The sequence below is a fragment of the Sphaerodactylus townsendi genome, linkage group LG06 (assembly GCF_021028975.2).
Source record: "Sphaerodactylus townsendi isolate TG3544 linkage group LG06, MPM_Stown_v2.3, whole genome shotgun sequence".
NCBI classification, from domain to species: domain Eukaryota; kingdom Metazoa; phylum Chordata; class Lepidosauria; order Squamata; family Sphaerodactylidae; genus Sphaerodactylus; species Sphaerodactylus townsendi.
In genome coordinates, this window is record NC_059430.1 from 2,384,823 (window position 1) to 2,402,182 (window position 17,360).

Sequence of the window (17,360 nt, forward strand, 5' to 3'; positions counted from 1 at the left end):
TCACCATCACTGTCCTAGAGGGTCTGGGGAAATGCCTCCACGACTGGATGTGGAGGGGTCCAGTGGTTCCTCGGGAGAGAGCTATCCCTGCAGGAGGACGACTGCGGCTCCTCCAACGTCCTGAGGCCTCCTGCAGTCTCCTGCTCCGTGCTCCACCAGCGGTTCCCCTGGCCCATCCACAAAGGGATCTTTCCTCCTTTCCCCATTGCTTGCAAAGCAGCAGGCCGAGAGGCAGGGGCTGAAAAGAGGCCAGACGCCCAGGGGTCTGAGAACAACCTTGCCTTCACCTGGCTGATGCATGGCGACAATCTTTGGGGGTCTCCGGGACTGCCAGGAATGGGGGCCAGTTCTGTTAATATGCCCCCCCACCAACTGTCCAGAATGAGACTTATCACCTCCAGTCTCAGCCTGCCTCTGTGAAGACTGTCAGTTGGAATAAGGGTCCTTCCCTCTGAACTGGAGTAGTCGCCCCTCTTGCTGCTGTGCCCCACAGAACTCTCCTCTACGGCTTCCCTGGCACAGAATTGGCAGTGTGTTGATGGGGGGGGGGGGGGCGGCGCTCCGTTTGTGAGTGCCTGGCCCAGCCCTTGCCCGAATGCCGCCGGTTATCAGAATGGGAATTCCAGTCGACCGCGAGGCCCGGTTTCTGGAGCCTCACGGGAGCCTACAAGGAAACAGGGCGTTGTGAACGGCGGCAGCAGCAGCAGCTAGAAGCTCCCACCGGAACATGTGATGCTCTTTGACTGAGACAGAATTAATGGATAAGTCCGTAGAGAAAGAGGAAGCGTTACCCTAGGAGCTAAAGGCCTAAAAGGCTTATTTCTCTTCACTCTCTCTTTCCGATCTGTAAGGATACAAAGCAGTTGTAGGTTTTCCACACAGTACATTACTATATATAAACTGTACATATATGGATATATTTATATATATATATATATGTATGTTTGTACACACACTTGTACACACACCGATAATAAATAAGATAAACCTCCTCTTTTTTTACACACAGAAACCACCTCTCTGTGGTGCATCAGGGAAGCAAGCGTGTAGGGCAGTGGTGGCGAACCTTTGGCACTCCAGATGTTAAGGACTACAATTCCCATCAGCCAATGCCAGCATGGCCAATTGGCTGATGGGAATTGTAGTCCTTAACATCTGGAGTGCCAAAGGTTCACCACCACTGGTGTAGGGTGCAGAAGCTCTGGGCTCAGGCTGGGGGGCCGGCAGAGAGTTTGTGCCACCAAGGAAGCTTGTCTCGGATTGGGGCCAGAGGAGACCTGCCCTCCCAGCCCCCCCGCCCCATTCCGGTGGAAGGGAAATGACTCGATGCCCAATGAGAAGCCAAGACACACACCTGCCCTCCCAGCGCCACTTAGGGCTTGACTAGGGATTGTGCCACAGGAGAGCCGGGGAAAGGGAGCTGGTTGAAGGGAAGCACGGGGGGGCGGGGGCGGGGGGGGGGTGTTTTGGGGAGCCAGGAAGTGAAGGAGTGCCTACAGGCTGGAAAGGCTGCTTTCTAACAGGGAGCGTCTGAGGAGGCCTCACTCAAAACAGTGGTGTAGGAGGTTAAGAGCTCGTGTATCTAATCTGGAGGAACCGGGTTTGATTCCCAGCTCTGCCGCCTGAGCTGTGGAGGCTTATCTGGGGAATTCAGATTAGCCTGGGCACTCCCACACACGCCAGCTGGGTGACCTTGGGCTAGTCACAGCTTCTCGGAGCTCTCTCCGCCCCACCCACCTCACAGGGTGTTTGTTGCGAGGGGAGAAGGGCAAGGAGATTGTCAGCCCCTTTGAGTCTCCTGCAGGAGAGAAAGGGGGATATAAATCCAAACTCCTCCTCCTCCTCCTCCTCAGCTCCTGCAGCCTCTAATAAACGCTGCAGGCTGGGCTGGTCCTAGACTTTTCTGCCAGTCCCTTCGCAAAAGGCCAGCTACAAAGAAGGTGGGGTTGGTAACTGATAAAAGAACAACACTGGACCACGTACAAAGCACGAGGACATCATAGTTGTAAACAGCGCTCCTTTTATACATTTCAAGTTGATCATACGTGGTGCTTTATTATTATATTAATCGTGCACTGCGTTTTGAGTCCAGGGAACACTCTATGATTTCAGCTGTGGTTTATTTGGAAATATAGCAGCAATTAAGAAAGGAATCGTTGACTTAAGGGGAAGCAATTATTGGACAGTCATCGTTACCATCTTCTGATGAGGTCGTCAGAAACAAGGAGCAACCGGGGTCACGTTAAGACTACCAAGACCTCTAATGACATTTAATGCATTTAAGCAAATTGTATTGTAATGTTTTAAATGTTTTATATTGTTTATTGTACAGAATCGATATTTTGTGTAAGCTGCCCGGAGTCCTTTTTGGAGAGCTGGCAAGATAAAAATGGAAATAAATACATACAAGGAGGAGGACGAGGCTTGCTAGATGATGGTGCCCTACACTGAAACTTGGCACTAATTGACTGAATAAACTTTCTTGAACAAACTTTCTCAACTTGGAAATATACGAAACGTTAAAATGCAGTAATTGTGATATGATATTTCTAGAAATATAGACGTTTCTTTTGTTCTTAATATGAACTAATTGAAATTTATGAAAAGAGCACCACTGACAACTATTATTTACTAGTGCTTTGTATGTTGGCACAGTGTTGGTTTTTGTTGCATGATCACAAAAGTGGGAACAGCGGAAACACCCTCTTGAGAACTGACGGGCACATGGGGAGAGGACCCACAAGGCTCTCAGTCTCCCCCCACATTGCCCGGTATCTACGAAAGGCCCCCTAACAAGACTGCTCAAAGATTTGGAGCAGGATGCCATCTCTAGCTGGAGACCCCCTGCTATGCCTCATGCAGGACAAGGTCCATTGGCTGAGAAGAAGAAGAAGAGTTTGGATTTATATCCCCCCTTTCTCTCCTGCAGGAGACTCAAAGGGGCTGACAATCTCCTTGCCCTTCCCCCCTCACAACAAACACCCTGTGAGGTAGGCGGGGCTGAGAGAGCTCCGAGAAGCTGTGACTAGCCCAAGGTCACCCAGCTGGCGTGTGTGGGAGTGCCCAGGCTAATCTGAATTCCCCAGATAAGCCTCCACAGCTCAGGCAGCAGAGCTGGGAATCAAACCCGGTTCCTCCAGATTAGATACACGAGCTCTTAACCTCCTACGCCACTGCTGCTCCTGAGGGGTGGCAAACCAAAGCTGAATCCAGACAAGATGAGGTCAGAAGGGAGGCTGTTTCAAACGGGAATATCCTTCCTGCTATGGATAGATTGACGGAGGACAGGCCGATCAGTGGCTACTAGCCATGGCTACTAACTAAAGGGAACCTCCTTGTCCTCTGTGCCCTGTTGCTGGTCCTCCAAAGGAACTTATTGGCCACTGTGTGAGACAGGCTGCTGGACTAAATGGACCCTCGTTGGTGCAGGACTCTTCTTGTGATGTCTCAACTTTTGCTAGAAGACTCTGCTAGGAGCTTGGGGCTCTTGCTTGATCCTGGTCTTCTGTTGGAGAAAAAGGTGTCTATGGCAGCAAGAAATGCTTTTTGACAGTTATGTTGAGCCAGGAAGCTGGTTCCCTATTGGCAGGAACCTTGTCTGGACCTGTTTGAATGTCTTGTTTGAATGTCTTGGAAGTTAGGCTGCTACCAAGTGCTCTACATGTTTTATCAAGGGCTAGCCACAAGGGCCATGTTAATCTGAAGTTTCTTCATTGGTTACTGATTAGTTTCTGGGTCTAATTCAAGGTTCATGTAAGGTTAAGGCTTTCCTGAAGCCCAAATACTTGAAGGAGCACCTTCCTGCGTGTTCCACTGCCTTGACTCTGTTCTTCCCAGCAAGGTCTATGGCCATGGTGGCGAACCTTTGGCACTCCAGATGTTATGGACTACAATTCCCATCAGCCCCTTCCAGCATGGCCAATTGGTCATGCTGGCAGGGGCTGATGGGAATTGTAGTCCATAACATCTGGCGTGCCAAAGGTTCACCACCACTGGTCTATGGCCAGCACCTCCTCTGGCCAAAGCTAAGCTAAGCTAAGCCTGCGGCCCCCATACCTGCGAGACTGCCTTACCCCGCATGTCCCGAGTCGACTTCTCTGTTCAGCAGAGGTGAATTTACTGGTGGCCCCTGATGCGGCTGGCCTCCACCCGGGCCAGGGCTTTTACGGCCCTGGCCCCTGCCTGGTGGAATGCTCTTCCTCCAGCTGTAAGGGCCCTGCGGGACACTGGGGAGTTCCACAGGGCCTGTAAAACCGAGCTGTTCCACTGGGCTTTTGGGGAGGCTGGCCACTGAGTCTGCCCCTCTCTGCTGTCCTATGTGCCATCTGCTTATCTGAACATCTGCCAGTCCTCTCCCGGGGTTTAGCACCGGACGTCATCCATTTAATTAATCATGGATGGGTTATTGCTGCTACTGTTTCTACTGTATTTATTGTTTTAATTGGGATTATTCAATTTGCTTTTAGTTGTAATGTATTGTTCTTGGTTGGCCTGTGAGCCGCCCTGAGCCCTTCGGGGGTGGGGCAGTCTACTAAATCGAATAAATAATAATAAGCAGGGTTGGCCCTGGCTGGTATTTGGAGAGACCACCAAGGAATTCCAGGATCGCTATGGAGACAGGCAATGGCAAACCACCTCTGAAGTTCTTTTATCCTAGCCTGGATAGCCCTCATCAGTTCCTGGAACCTACAACTACCAAGGAAGGCCAGGGTTGCTCCACAGAGAGAGGAAGTGGTAAACCACCTCTGTTCATCTCCCCATGGGGTCACCATAAGTGGATGGCATGACTCACTGCCACTGATCTCAGCAACACCCACGCAAAGGAGGAGAGCATTTTGTTCCTCGTAGTGCTGGGGTTGAGGGCCACCACGGTTTCTCCATATGCCACCATGGGTTTGTGGCAGATGGACATTCAAACAGGGGACTTCCCAATTCACCACTCCATCTCTTTGCCCTGGAGCCGTGGTGGAGAACCTATGGCACTCCAGAGGTTCATGGACTACAATTCCTATCAGCCCCTGCCAGCATGACCAATTGGCCATGCTGACAGGGGCTGATGGCAATTGTAGTCCATGAACATCTGGAGTGCCATAGGTTCGCCACCACTGCCCTAGAGCCATAGGCCAGCCCTGGGAAAGTGAAGGAGGAATCACCAAGTGGAAAGGAGCCACACGATGGAGCGGGCCGGAAGGAGGAGAATGAGTCTACAGCAGGAACGCAAAATGGGGTTCCAGCTTCACATGCAGGTGGGTGGGGCAACCCATGAAAGGACTCTTTGCCCCCCCCCATTCTGCAGCAGGCTCGGACAGTGGGTTCGGGGGGCAGCTAACATGAGGCAGGTTGGGGAAGGTTGCTCAGAGCCAGACCCACCTCCATTACAAGCAACTCCCTGCCCCACACTGTTTTCTGGGGCCAACAGGCCTGGGCAGCCCAAAGTGGTCTGAGGCCTTCAGGGCCACCACACCTGTCCCACACGAGGCCGTCCGCGTGGCTTTCTCCACAGTGGGATTCCTCAGGGCAATCTAGAACTTGTAAGTTCTGGAGTTGGTGGGGTTGTAGTAGGGGGGGGGGGTGGAGTGTAGGCAAAGTCAGCAATTGAATGTAAAAGTTGCCTCCAAAGAACCACAAGAAGCCTGGCTGGGGGAAGGGAAGAAATAAAAACTTAAGGGCACAAAAACGTGTGTGGAAATCAAGGAATAAACTGTACTATGGGGCTAGAACTGATGAGAAAAACCTTACTGTTGAGAATTACGCATAACCTCATTCCCAGACCTTTTGTGGCTGGTTTCATCTCCTGCAGAGGCCGTTCATTCTGTGGTTGCACCCACAACCCTGTGTCGGAGGTCCCCCGAGTGTTGAAAAGGTTTGGGACCCTTGCTTCAATCAGCAGGTGGGGTGTGGATATTTTAAAGCACGAGTGGCAAACTGCCTGGCTGTCAGAACGATTGGGGGGTGGGGGTGGGGAACGACACAAAGGACTCTTCGGAAGGAAAGGCAGCGGTGGCAAAAAGCTCCAGAGAGAAAGGACCGGGGTGCGGGTGGGGTGCTCCGACGACCAATGGGCAAGGCAGCGGAAGGACCCGTGGACTGCAGGGCACGAGGGGGAAAGGGGTGCGAAGGGGGAACAGAGAGGCTCTCTCCTCCTCCTCCTCCTCCTCCTCCATCCAGCCATGGGCCCTTTATGAGCAAGGCATGGAGAGCTTTAAAAGGGGCTTGGACAGATTTATGGAGGAGAAGTCCATCTATGGCTACCAGTCATGATCCTCCTTGATCTGAGGCTGCAAATGCCTTAGCAGACCAGACCAGAACCAGGGGGCATCCATTGAAAATGCTGGGCGGAAGAATTAGGACTAATCAAAGGAAACACTTCTTCACGCAACTTGTGATTGGTGTTTGGAATATGCTGCCACAGGAGGTGGTGATGGCCACTCACCTGGATAGCTTTAAAAAGGGCTTGGACAGATTTATGGAGGAGAAGTCGATCTACAGCTACCCATCTTGATCCTCCTTGATCTGAGATTGCAAATGCTTTAGCAGACCAGGTGATCGGGAGCAGCAGCAGCAGCAGAAGGCCATTGCGTTCACATCCTACATGTGAGCTCCCCAAGGCACCTGGTGGGCCACAGCGAGTAGCAGAGAGCTGGACTAGATGGACTCTGGGCTGATCCAGCAGGCTCGTTCTTACGTTCTTATGAAGGGTTGGCAGAAAGCTGGACTACCCCCACTCCTAGCCAGAGGCGTAGGGGGGTGAATGGTACCTGGGGCAACACCTGCTTCAGGTGCCCCCTCCCATGCCCACCTATTTTAGCCGTGGGTTGACTCTTGGCCTGGCTCTGCCAGACTGCTCCTTCAGCTGGTAGAGCCTCTGCCGACTGAAGGAGCAGCCTGGCGGGGCGGGGCTGAGGGGCGATTCTCCACCCCCATGTGACCAACTGGCGTGCACCAGAGGACGTGTGACCCCACACATCCCCATGAGCGCTCCACCTCTGCTCCTAGCTCAGGAAAAGAGCAGACCTGGAGAACTTCTGCTTTCTGCAGCATAACCAGAAGGCCCTGATGGGATGGACCATGTGGAGAACATTTTGAGGAGACGGAAGGAGAGGGGGAGAGATGTCCATGTCGGGGGCAGCAGGACAGCCCCCTGAAACATGCCCTCAAGTCTTTCCCTGACCTTTGAATGACTCACAGTGTTTCTGGGCTCCTTCTTTCAATTTCACAATGGGAAGGAGGGCTGGAGGCTCCCCTAGACCCCCCCCCCCTGCAAAAGCCTGGGGCACCCACTGAAGCCGAAAGGTGGGAGATGCAGGACTTAATAGGTGACACTCGATGCCCCACGAGGTGCTCGTGGCTGCTGGCAACTTGGAAGGCTTGAAGTGGGGAGCGCCCAAATCCATGGGAGACGGGGCTATCAACGGCTACAAGTCACAGCAGGCACCAGCCGTGATGGACATCTATTCCCTCCAGTTCCAGGGGAAATGTCTGCCTCTTTCTGCCAGCTGCCGGGGGACGTGAGTGGGAGGATGTTGCACCGGACTTCCTGCTTGCAGGCTTCCTAGAGCAGTGGTGGCGAACCTTTGGCACTCCAGATGTTATGGACTACAATTCCCATCAGCCCCTGCCAGCATGGCCAATTGGCCATGCTGGCAGGGGCTGATGGGAATTGTAGTCCATAACATCTGGAGTGCCAAAGGTTCGCCACCACGGTCCTAGAGGCAGCTGGTCAGCCACTGTGGAAACAGGAGGCTGGACTAGAGGGGCCTGGGGTCCGATCCAGTGTGGCTCTATGGAAGTTCTTACAGTCATATGAGACCCGCCCGCCCCCGTTCGCCTGGCAGGCCTGACGTGAGAAGTGCGGGTGCCAAACGTTTTGCAGCTTCCTAGCGCTAAGACCGGAGTCCCCAGCGGAAGACTGCCCGAGGGACGAGGAAGGGGCGGAGCTTGTGCCAGAGGGGGATCGGGCAGGCAAAGGCATGCGGGAAGCAGAGTGGGGTGCGGGTGGGCTCCTGGGAATAATGAGCAGCCCTCAGAAGGAGGGCTTCTACCCTGCCCGGGGGACTTGGCGCTTGGAGAGGAGGATGCGGTGCTGAGCCTTGGCACACGTTCACGTCATAAAGTCAGTTCCGATCTCTCAGTCTCAGACGGGGGCAGCCCTTGTGTGGAGGACATGCAAACACACACGTGCAAATTGGGCATCTCCCTCTTTCGCGCACAGCCACACCCCGTCCAGTGTTCACTCTGATCAGTGTCTTGGAGGACATCGTCTCTGTTAGACATCAACCATACGGGAAGGTCACCCAGGGGGAAGAGGGGCAGTCCTGCCTCTGTGTCAAGAACATCAGAGCACGGAACCAAGTCCATTTAGACCAGGGGTGTCACTCACGGCCCTCCAGATGTTTATGAACTACATTTCCCATCAGTCCTTCCCAATGTGAGCATTGGCTATACTGGCAAGGGCTGATGGGAATTGTAGTTCATGAACATCTGGAGGGCTGCGAGTTTGACACCTGTGCTTTAGACATAGGTGTCAAACTTGCGGCCCTCCAGATGTTATGGACTACAGTTCCCATCAGCCCCTGCCAGCATCATGCTGGCAGGGGATGATGGGAACTGTAGTCCATAACATCTGGAGGGCCGCAAGTTTGACACCTGTGCTTTGGAAGGAAGACCCACTGTGGGGGGGGGGGTCTATGAGCCCCTTTGAGTCTGTGGTTCGATTCCTTCCTCCCTTCCCCAGAACAGAGAGGGATGCTCGAGTCCTGCCGGCTGGAGCTCTCCAGTGGAGATGGAAGAGTGACGGGGGCAACCAAGGAAGGGGGGAGGGGTCCAGACTAGGGGCCCCCCTCTAGCATACTCTGGCTGCCTCCCAGAATTCCTTTGCTTCTTGCTTCGGCCCACTTTCAACACAAATGACGACCTCCTGGTAAAGAGGGGGGAACTGGCAATCCTTTCCCCAGAAGGGGTACCCCTGGCTCCTCTGCCCCCCCTCCTTTCGGTGCCTGGCATCCTGGTCCCCAGGCCAAGGGTGGGGCAAGCATCACACCTTGGCGATAGGAACTAGATGGGGGAGGGAAGACCTTCCCAGCGGGTCCTCTGCCTCTTCCGGAAGAAGCCCGGGGGGTTCCCTCACATCCGACAGCCCCGTCACTCGGCGGCCCTGGCTCCAAAGGCACAGATCTGAGGTTATCAGAGGAAGGTCCTAAAAGCACCTGTCAATCAAGACTGCCCAGGAACAAGAGACACCGCAAGGGCTGTGGTGTGAGGGGGGCAAAAAGTGTGAGGGAAGGGAAGGTCCGGGTGCAACCTCAGAAGGCGGAGAGGGGGCAAAGATGGAGAAGGGGTGTGTCACGGGGTGGGGGGTTGGGACAGCCCCATGCTCAAATGTGCAATTGCTGCCAACTCTCTCTTGACCCTAAGGTCTCCGAGAAAGTCCTTCAGTGGATGTGTCTCCCCTTGCTTACCAGGGGAGGGGAGATGAAATGCCAGGCCTCCTCTCACCCCCCACCGCCAGGGCTTACCGTGCTGCCACCACCGGGGACTTCTTTCCGGGGTCGATGACGCCCCCCACGGGCTCCTCCCCCAGGGAGCGCGTGTCCTTGTTCAGCTGCTGCAGCCGAGAGCTCAGCTCGCTAATCACAGTTGGTTTGTCGTCCTCAGCCCCGTGGGTTGGCCTGCTGTCCAGGGGGTCCCCCCACAGCTTGGACCTTCGCTGAAAGAGGTAGCGTGGCCGGCCGATGCTGGCGGAAGCCAGGATGGCCGCGTGTTGCTGGGCGATGAGCTCGCTGTCCGAAGACTGCTTCAAAAGTGGGTCCCTGAAAGTAACCGGCCCCTTGCTGAGCTGGGACTTGAGTTTTGGCTTTGGAGGCACTGGCGGCTTCTCGAGTATAAAAGTTTGTCCGTCCGCGAAGGAAGTGTACGTGTCCGTGGGCTCCCCGCTCTCCGAGGACAACGTGGACATGCTGGAGACGGTGGAGATGGTGCTTGTGGTCTCCAGGTGGTGGTCACTTGAACTCCTGGTGTCCACCTCTTCCACTCCGGAGTCTGCAGCAGACTCTGGGGCTGTGGGGGCATCAGAGGGCTTCCCTGAGGGTGTTCCACCAGTGGTAGAAGGTGCTACTGCTGCCGCTGGTACGGATGGCGTGGCAACTGCTGGAGCAGCCAGCTGGCTGATGGGTGTGCCGGGGGTGGTGACCAGGACCCCGTTTGCAAACTCGTCCGGGGGAGGAACCAGGCCGATCTTGGCCAGCTCCTCTCGGGTCTCCTCGTCGCTCGAAGACAGCTGGGCGGGGGGCAGGGTGACTGTGTAGGGCTCCACTTCCTCTTCTGAACTGCCCTGCCCAAGAGCCTTGTCGGAGGCCGGGCTGACGGGCGCCTTTGCCGCGGGGCTGGGCTGGGCCTCCATGACGGGCACCTCCGCCGGCTCCGGGCCCGCCTCGGGGACGGGCGGCTTCTCCTCCATCATCTCAAACCCGAGGTCCTGGCCGTTGCTGGTCGCGTGCACCATGATGAGGCCCGCCGTCTTCTGCTGGGACGTGTCCACGATGCTGATGATCATCGACTTCTTGTCCTCGGCTTTCTTCTCCTCCCTCACCGGCGTCTGGGCTCGCGCCTCGCCCTCCCTCCTCCCCATCGGCGGGATCCCCCAGTGGCTCTGCGTGGGAGTCAGAGCGCCCGGCGTGGGCGCCTTGGCCCCGGGTGAGTACGCGGGTGAAATCAGGCCCTCCAGCTCCCCCCTCTCTTGTTCTTTGGTTTGGATGTCCACAAACAGGGGTGCGGCACGGTCGGAGTCCGGGCTGTGGATGGGGGTGGGCACTCGGGAGGGGACCTGGGTGGACAGCGCCCGCTCCCTGGCGGCCAGCGCGAGAGCCAGCGGAGAGTTGGGGTCCAGGGGCTTCCCGGTGAGGGGGTGGATGAACGTGGAGGAGGAACTACTGATCAATGGCTTTAAAGCTGAGACGGGCGAAGGCAGGAGCACATCCCGGCTGCCCAGCAGCCGCTCGTCGATGGAGCGCGACTGCTGCAGAGACGGCATCTCTATCGTGGGGGGGCTCCCTTCGATGGCCCCGACGGAGAGGAAGACAGTGGATTTCCGCTTCTCATCCAGGCGTCGCTCCCGGTCCTTCATGACGCCGGCGATGGCAGTGGCGAAGGGGAGGCTGGCGGGATCCACCTGCGCCGGGTACTCCATGCCGCTCAGGCGGTGGGCGCGCCGGGTGGGGGAGGGCTCCCGGGTGAAGCCGCTCGCGATGGACAGCGCCGCTCGCTCCTGGGCGTCTTCCACCTGCAGCTGCTTCACCAGCGGGCTCTTCTTCCGCTGGGGCTTGGTGGGGGCAAAGAGGCTGACGTTGAACTGGCCCATGTTGGCGTAGGGGTTGTCGACCACCCGGCCCTTCCGCTTCAGCTTCTCGGGGGGCGTGGCGGAGGGGCCGGGCCGGGGGATGTCGGTGGGTTCCACGGGGATGTGGGACGAGTCCTGGAGGATGATCATGGAGCGGGCCCGCTTCTGCCTTTCGGGGTAGGAGACGGAAGTCCGCGCTTGGTCGTAGATCTCCGCGGCGCTGATGACCTGGGGCAAGCCGTGGAGCTTGGCCTCCAAGCCGGGCTTAAAGCTGGAGCGAATCGTGTCGTAGACTCTTCCCGGGGGCGGAGGGGGGGAGAAGGAGGGGGGTGCGCCCGTGTCAAAATAATAGGGGGAAGGTGGAGGGGGTGGAGCGGTCTGAGGTGGGGGTGGTATGCCGGGCCCTTCTCTGACAGTATCTTGCATTGAGGTGCTCCTGGGAAATTTCCCATCCATTATGGAGGCAGCAAATTTCTCATCTTCACCTGCAAAGCAGCACAACAGTCACGTCAGAGTTGCCGAATGAAAACACACTTAACCCTTACTGAGACATTTGCCCTCATCAAAGAGCGGCTACTAGCAATGGATTATCAACAACTGCAGAGCTTGGCCAACAAATCCTGCTCGCCAATGAACGTGGCAATTCCATTTGTGCAGGGAAACCCATCCTACTATATTGCAGCGCTTACCAACCCTATATATAGGAGAGCCTACATGCTGGCTAGATTTAACATTATGCCATCCCCTACATGCTGGCTAGATTTAACATTATGCCATAGAGGAAGACTCAAGGGTCTACCAAACGATAAGAGGCTTTGCCCCTGCAGTCCAGGGCAGCTGGATTCCATGGCGCACCTTCTCCTCCACTGCCCACTTTACCAGAATCCAAGATCCAGCTTATTATTACAAATCACTGACTCTATGAAAGCCCTGACAGAGCTTGATAAAGTAAATATGCTCTTAAACTGTAATGACCTTGACTGTTTATCTCGCAATGGCAAAGTTTCTGGCTGAGGTTTGCGAACTGAACTTATGATCCGGTGTGAAGTTTTATCTAGTAATTTTAACTGTATTTATATTGTATGTTCCGTATGCCAATAAAGGCTTATTGAAAAAAATGAAAACGCACTAACAGACAAGCACGAGGGGTCCCTGACCCTTTGAGTTGATGGGCACCTTTGGAATTTAAACCCAGCACGGTGGGCACAGTCAGAAAATGGCGGCTGTAGGAGGCTCAGACAGACACACAATGGCCCCCATGGCTTACCTTTGGTCACACAAGGAAAATTCTTGCCCTGTGGCAGAAGCTGCTGCCAAAATGATGTGTTTGAAACTCTGCACAAACAATCAAATCTTTGTATCGTCCAAGGTTTTCACGGATGGGATCAACTAGCTGTTGTGGGTTTCTTGGGTTGTGTGGCCAGGGTCTGGTAGTTTTTGCTCTTAACATTTCGCCTACACCTTTACTGAAACTTTTGCCCTCATCAAAGAGAGGATGTTAGCAATGGACTATCAGCAACTGCAGAGCTTGGCAAATAAATCTTGTTCACCAACAAATATGTCAATTCCTTTCACGCAGGGATACCCAGCCTATTATATTACAGCGCTCACAAATCCCATACACAGGAGAGCCTATATGCTGGCTAGATTTAACATCATGCCATCTCCGCTACGTAGAGGAAGACTTAAAGGTCTTCCAAGCGACAAGAGGTTCTGTACCTGTAGCATAGAACAGCTGGATTCCATCCCACACATTCTCCTGAACTGCTTATTATAGCAAGAACTCCGATCCAGCCTGCTATCCCAAGCTATAGACTCTATGATTGATTATACTGAATCAGATAAAGTAGTTACACTTTTAAATTGTCAGGATTTTCATTGTTGCCTTAGAGTGGCAAAGTTTTTGTCAGAAGTTTGTAAACTGAATGTATGACAAACGCCAAGTTTTTTACTATTCACTTTTTAACTGGAACTGTATTTTTATGCTATCGTGTATATGCCAATAAAGGCTTATTGAATTGAATTGAACATTTCGCCTACAAATGCCCCAAACATTAGGATTCAAAACTGTTACCGCCTATTGCTTGAGTGCACTGGCTAAAGGCCAGAACAAAGAGACCAGTGTTACCCAAAAGTCTCCATAAGGCCTGGAAAGGATGTGTATATGTGATTGTGCCACTGTTTTACATGGTTTCCTTCCTGCTTTTATTTCTGTTAAGACTTAGTGTAAGCCCTCAGTGTTGGATTTATTGTTTGCCCAATGTGTATGCTTATGTCTTAAGCTAGGTTTTTCCAGTCGATTTAAGGTTTATTAATGATAGTTTAGGATATTCTTGTTTGTGCTCTTTTAATATACTGTAAGTTCTGTAGAATTGCATCGAATGTTTAAATTAGAAATGTTGTTTTAGATATTTGTATCTGTTAGTAAAAGCAATAGCTTGTAGCAACTGATATTAAGACCCAAGAAAGTTAGTCTTCAGTGTGGGCAAACACCCGGTAAATCTCTTTAGCGAAAACAAAGGCCCTTTTGGAATTACAAATTGAATCTGATGACGGCACCCCAGATATCCCAGCTGTTGAAGAACACACCAAGATCACCATTGGACCATTTGAACTTTCCTTTGTTGCGGGACTGAGGAGCGGGAGCCTCAAGACATGGCTCAAGGAAGCAGCCCATCTGATAACCAGATTCCTGGGTGCGTTAACAGCCTCACCCAGTTTTATGTATGGACGCTCTCCGCTCCCTGTTTTCTGCGGGAAAGTCTTGAGGGGAGACGCCTGACAGCGAGATCTCATGGTTCCATTCAGAAAGTTGTAATTGTAACATGTTCTTTTATGTGTTGATGTTTCCTTATTGTTACAAGGTAAGGGCCTGCCCCCTTACCTGCCCCCTTGCCCTCTTTTGATCTTTGTGTACAAAAAGTCCTGCACTTGGCTACGAGGGCGCGATTTTCCCCTGCCTGAGCTGTAGCCACCACTTTCGAATAAAATATTCTGCTTTTGAAGAACACCTCACTATGTTGCCTGAGCTGAAATCACTTAATGTTACCCGAGCAGCAGCAGTAACAAAACTACCAGACCCTGGCTACACAGACTGAAAAACCCACAAGAGCCAATCAAAACTCCATCAGCCAATTCAAAGACTGTAGGCAAAAGGCCTATCTAAAAATACTTGGCAGGCACTGGGGAAAGTGATCATGGCCGCCATGATGGGACCCCTTATTCACATGCAGCTAAGAAGAAGAAGAAGAAGAAGAAGAAGAAGAAGAGTTTGGATTTATATCCCCCCTTTCTCTCCTGTAGGAGACTCAAAGGGGCTGACAATCTCCTTGCCCTTCCCCCATCACAACAAACACCCTGTGAGGTAGGTGGGGCTGAGAGAGCTCAGAAGAACTGTGACTAGCCCAAGGTCACCCAGCTGGCGTGTGCGGGAGTGCACAGGCTAATCTGAATTCCCCAGATAAGCCTCCACAGCTCAGGCGGCAGAGCTGGGAATCAAACCCGGTTCCTCCAGATTAGAGACACGAGCTCTTCACCTCCTACGCCACTGCCTTGGGACGAGCTTCCAGAGGAACTATCCTATTATACACAACCCCAGACACGCAGAGCCTGTGAGCCTTCCACGCTCTTCTGCACCAAGCGCTCATCCCATGTTCTCCACCTCCTGGTCCCAGGGTGGGTTGACACAGAGCCACGAAAGCCACCAAGTGAACAACCGTGGACCTCTGCTGAGAAGGGTGACCCTGATCCAGCCTGACCTATAACCATCATTCACAGGAGCAGAGACGGACTCTCTGGCCCCTTCCGCACACGCAGAATAATCCACTTTCAAATCACTTTCAGAACACTCTGGATTTTACTGTGCGGAAGAGCAAAAACCCCTTTCAGACAATTGAGGAAGTGCATTATTTCTGCATGTGCGGAGGGGGCCTCTGTCGAGGGGCCCCCCACCTCCTGCCATCCTTGCCCTACTATGCACGGCAGCCGTGAAAAAGGCAAACTCTCTGCTGGGGGTCATCAGGAAAGGAGTTGACCATAAAACCGCAAGGATTGTCATGCCCTTCTATAAAGCCGTGGTGCGACCGCACTTGGAGTCCTGTGTTCAGTTCTGGTCGCCGCATCTCAAAAAGGATATCGAAGAGATAGAAAAAGTGCAGAGAAGGGCAACGAGGATGATTGAGGGACTGGAGCACCTTCCTTATGAGGAGAGGCTGCAGCGTTTGGGACTCTTTAGTTTGGAGAGGAGGCGGCTGAGGGGGGATACGATCGAAGTCTATACAATGATGCATGGGGTAGAAAATGTGGACAGAGAGAAATTTCTCTCTCTTTCTCACAATACTAGAACCAGGGGGCATCCGTTGAAAATGCTGGGGGGAAGAATTAGGACTAATAAAAGGAAACTTCTTCACGCAACGTGTGATTGGTGTTTGGAATATGCTGCCACAGGAGGTGGTGATGGCCACTCACCTGGATAGCTTTAAAAGGGGCTTGGACAGATTGATGGAGGAGAAGTTGATCTATGGCAGTGGTGGCGAACCTTTGGCACTCCAGATGTTATGGACTACAATTCCCATCAGCCCCTTCCAGCATGGTTGGTTACAACAGAGCAGGTTAAAACTTAATCCATCGAAGACGGAGATCCTTTGGCTTGGTCGTGGGGGTGAGATTGGGGATTTCCAGCCGCCGGTGTGGGAGGGGGCCATATTGGCACCGACCCCCTCCGTTCGCAGCCTGGGGGTCCACCTGGATTCGTCTCTTTCAATGGAGACCCAGGTGGCCCATATAACCCGGGTTGCGTTTTTCCATCTTCGACAGGCCCGTCGGCTGGCCCCCTTTCTCTCCAACACTGACCTAGCCACTGTGATCCATGCAACGGTCACCTCCAGACTGGACTATTGTAACTCGCTCTACGTGGGCCTTCCCTTGCGCCTGATCCCGAAACTGAAATTGGTCCAACATGCGGCGGCCCGGTTGCTCACAGGGGGTGCCTTTCGTGAACATATCTCCCCTGTGCTGCGCCGCCTGCATTGGTTACCTATCGAATTCCGAATCATGTTCAAGGTGAGGGGGTTGACCTTTAAGGCCTTACGCGGCCCGGGACCCTCGTACCTTTGGGACCTCATTACCCCATATGTCCCAGCTCGTCCTCTGCAATCAGCAGAGGCGAATCTACTGGAGATCACTGGCCCCTCGATGATGCGGCTGGCCTCCACACGGGCCAGGGCCTTTACAGCTCTGGCACCGGCCTGGTGGAACACATTACCATCAGCTATTCGGGCCCTGCGGGACCTTGGAGAGTTCCGCAGGGCCTGTAAAACCGAATTATTCCACCGGGCCTTTGGAGAGTCCAGCCGCCGATAATGCCTCAAGTAGTAGGGTCCCCTAACATCATTGGGACCCCTCCTCATTTTTGGAAGAGGGTGGTATATGGGTCTCGCGGGCCCTATTGTAGAATGTACCTGTTTTAAGATTTTTATGTTTTTTGTATGACTTTATGTTGTTCACCGCCCTGAGCCCTCCGGGGATAGGGCGGTATAGCAAGTTTAATAAATAATAATAATAATAATAATAATAATAATGGCCAATTGGCCATGCTGGAAGGGGCTGATGGGAATTGTAGTCCATAACATCTGGAGTGCCAAAGGTTCACCACCATGGATCTATGGCTACCCATCTTGATCCTCCTTGATCTCTGATTGCAAATGCCTTAGCAGACCAGGTGCTCAGGAGAAGAAGCAGCAGCAGGCCATTGCTTTCACCTCCTGCATGTGAGCTCCCAAAGGCACCTGGTGGGCCACTGCGAGTAGCAGAGTGCTGGACTAGATGGGCTCTGGTCTGATCCAGCAGGCTCTATGTTCTTATGTTCTTAAGCCATCCCCTGGCCCTTACCTGTTGCTTGAGTCAGCTGCTGGTGTCCAATATAAGCCACCATGTTTCTTTTTCAAAGAGAGACTCAATGGCCGGCAATGGCCGTTGCACAAGCCAGAGAGGAGGGCAAGGGGACACAGAGCTGTGGTCATGCACT

General features: G+C 53.4%; 1 protein-coding gene across 1 annotated transcript in view; it reads right to left on the bottom strand.

The window, feature by feature from the left end:
* SHANK3 (SH3 and multiple ankyrin repeat domains 3) overlaps positions 1-17,360 on the bottom strand; it is a 96,603-nt gene that overhangs the window by 18,335 nt on the left and 60,908 nt on the right. The window contains exons 11-17 of the mRNA XM_048500124.1: positions 9,516-11,829; positions 9,241-9,301; positions 9,041-9,154; positions 8,852-8,917; positions 7,798-7,909; positions 5,740-6,087; positions 396-607 (exon numbers count right to left, since the gene is read on the bottom strand). Coding sequence (XP_048356081.1) covers positions 396-607; positions 5,740-6,087; positions 7,798-7,909; positions 8,852-8,917; positions 9,041-9,154; positions 9,241-9,301; positions 9,516-11,829 — 3,227 coding nt within the window. The remainder of the gene's footprint in view (positions 1-395; positions 608-5,739; positions 6,088-7,797; positions 7,910-8,851; positions 8,918-9,040; positions 9,155-9,240; positions 9,302-9,515; positions 11,830-17,360) is intronic.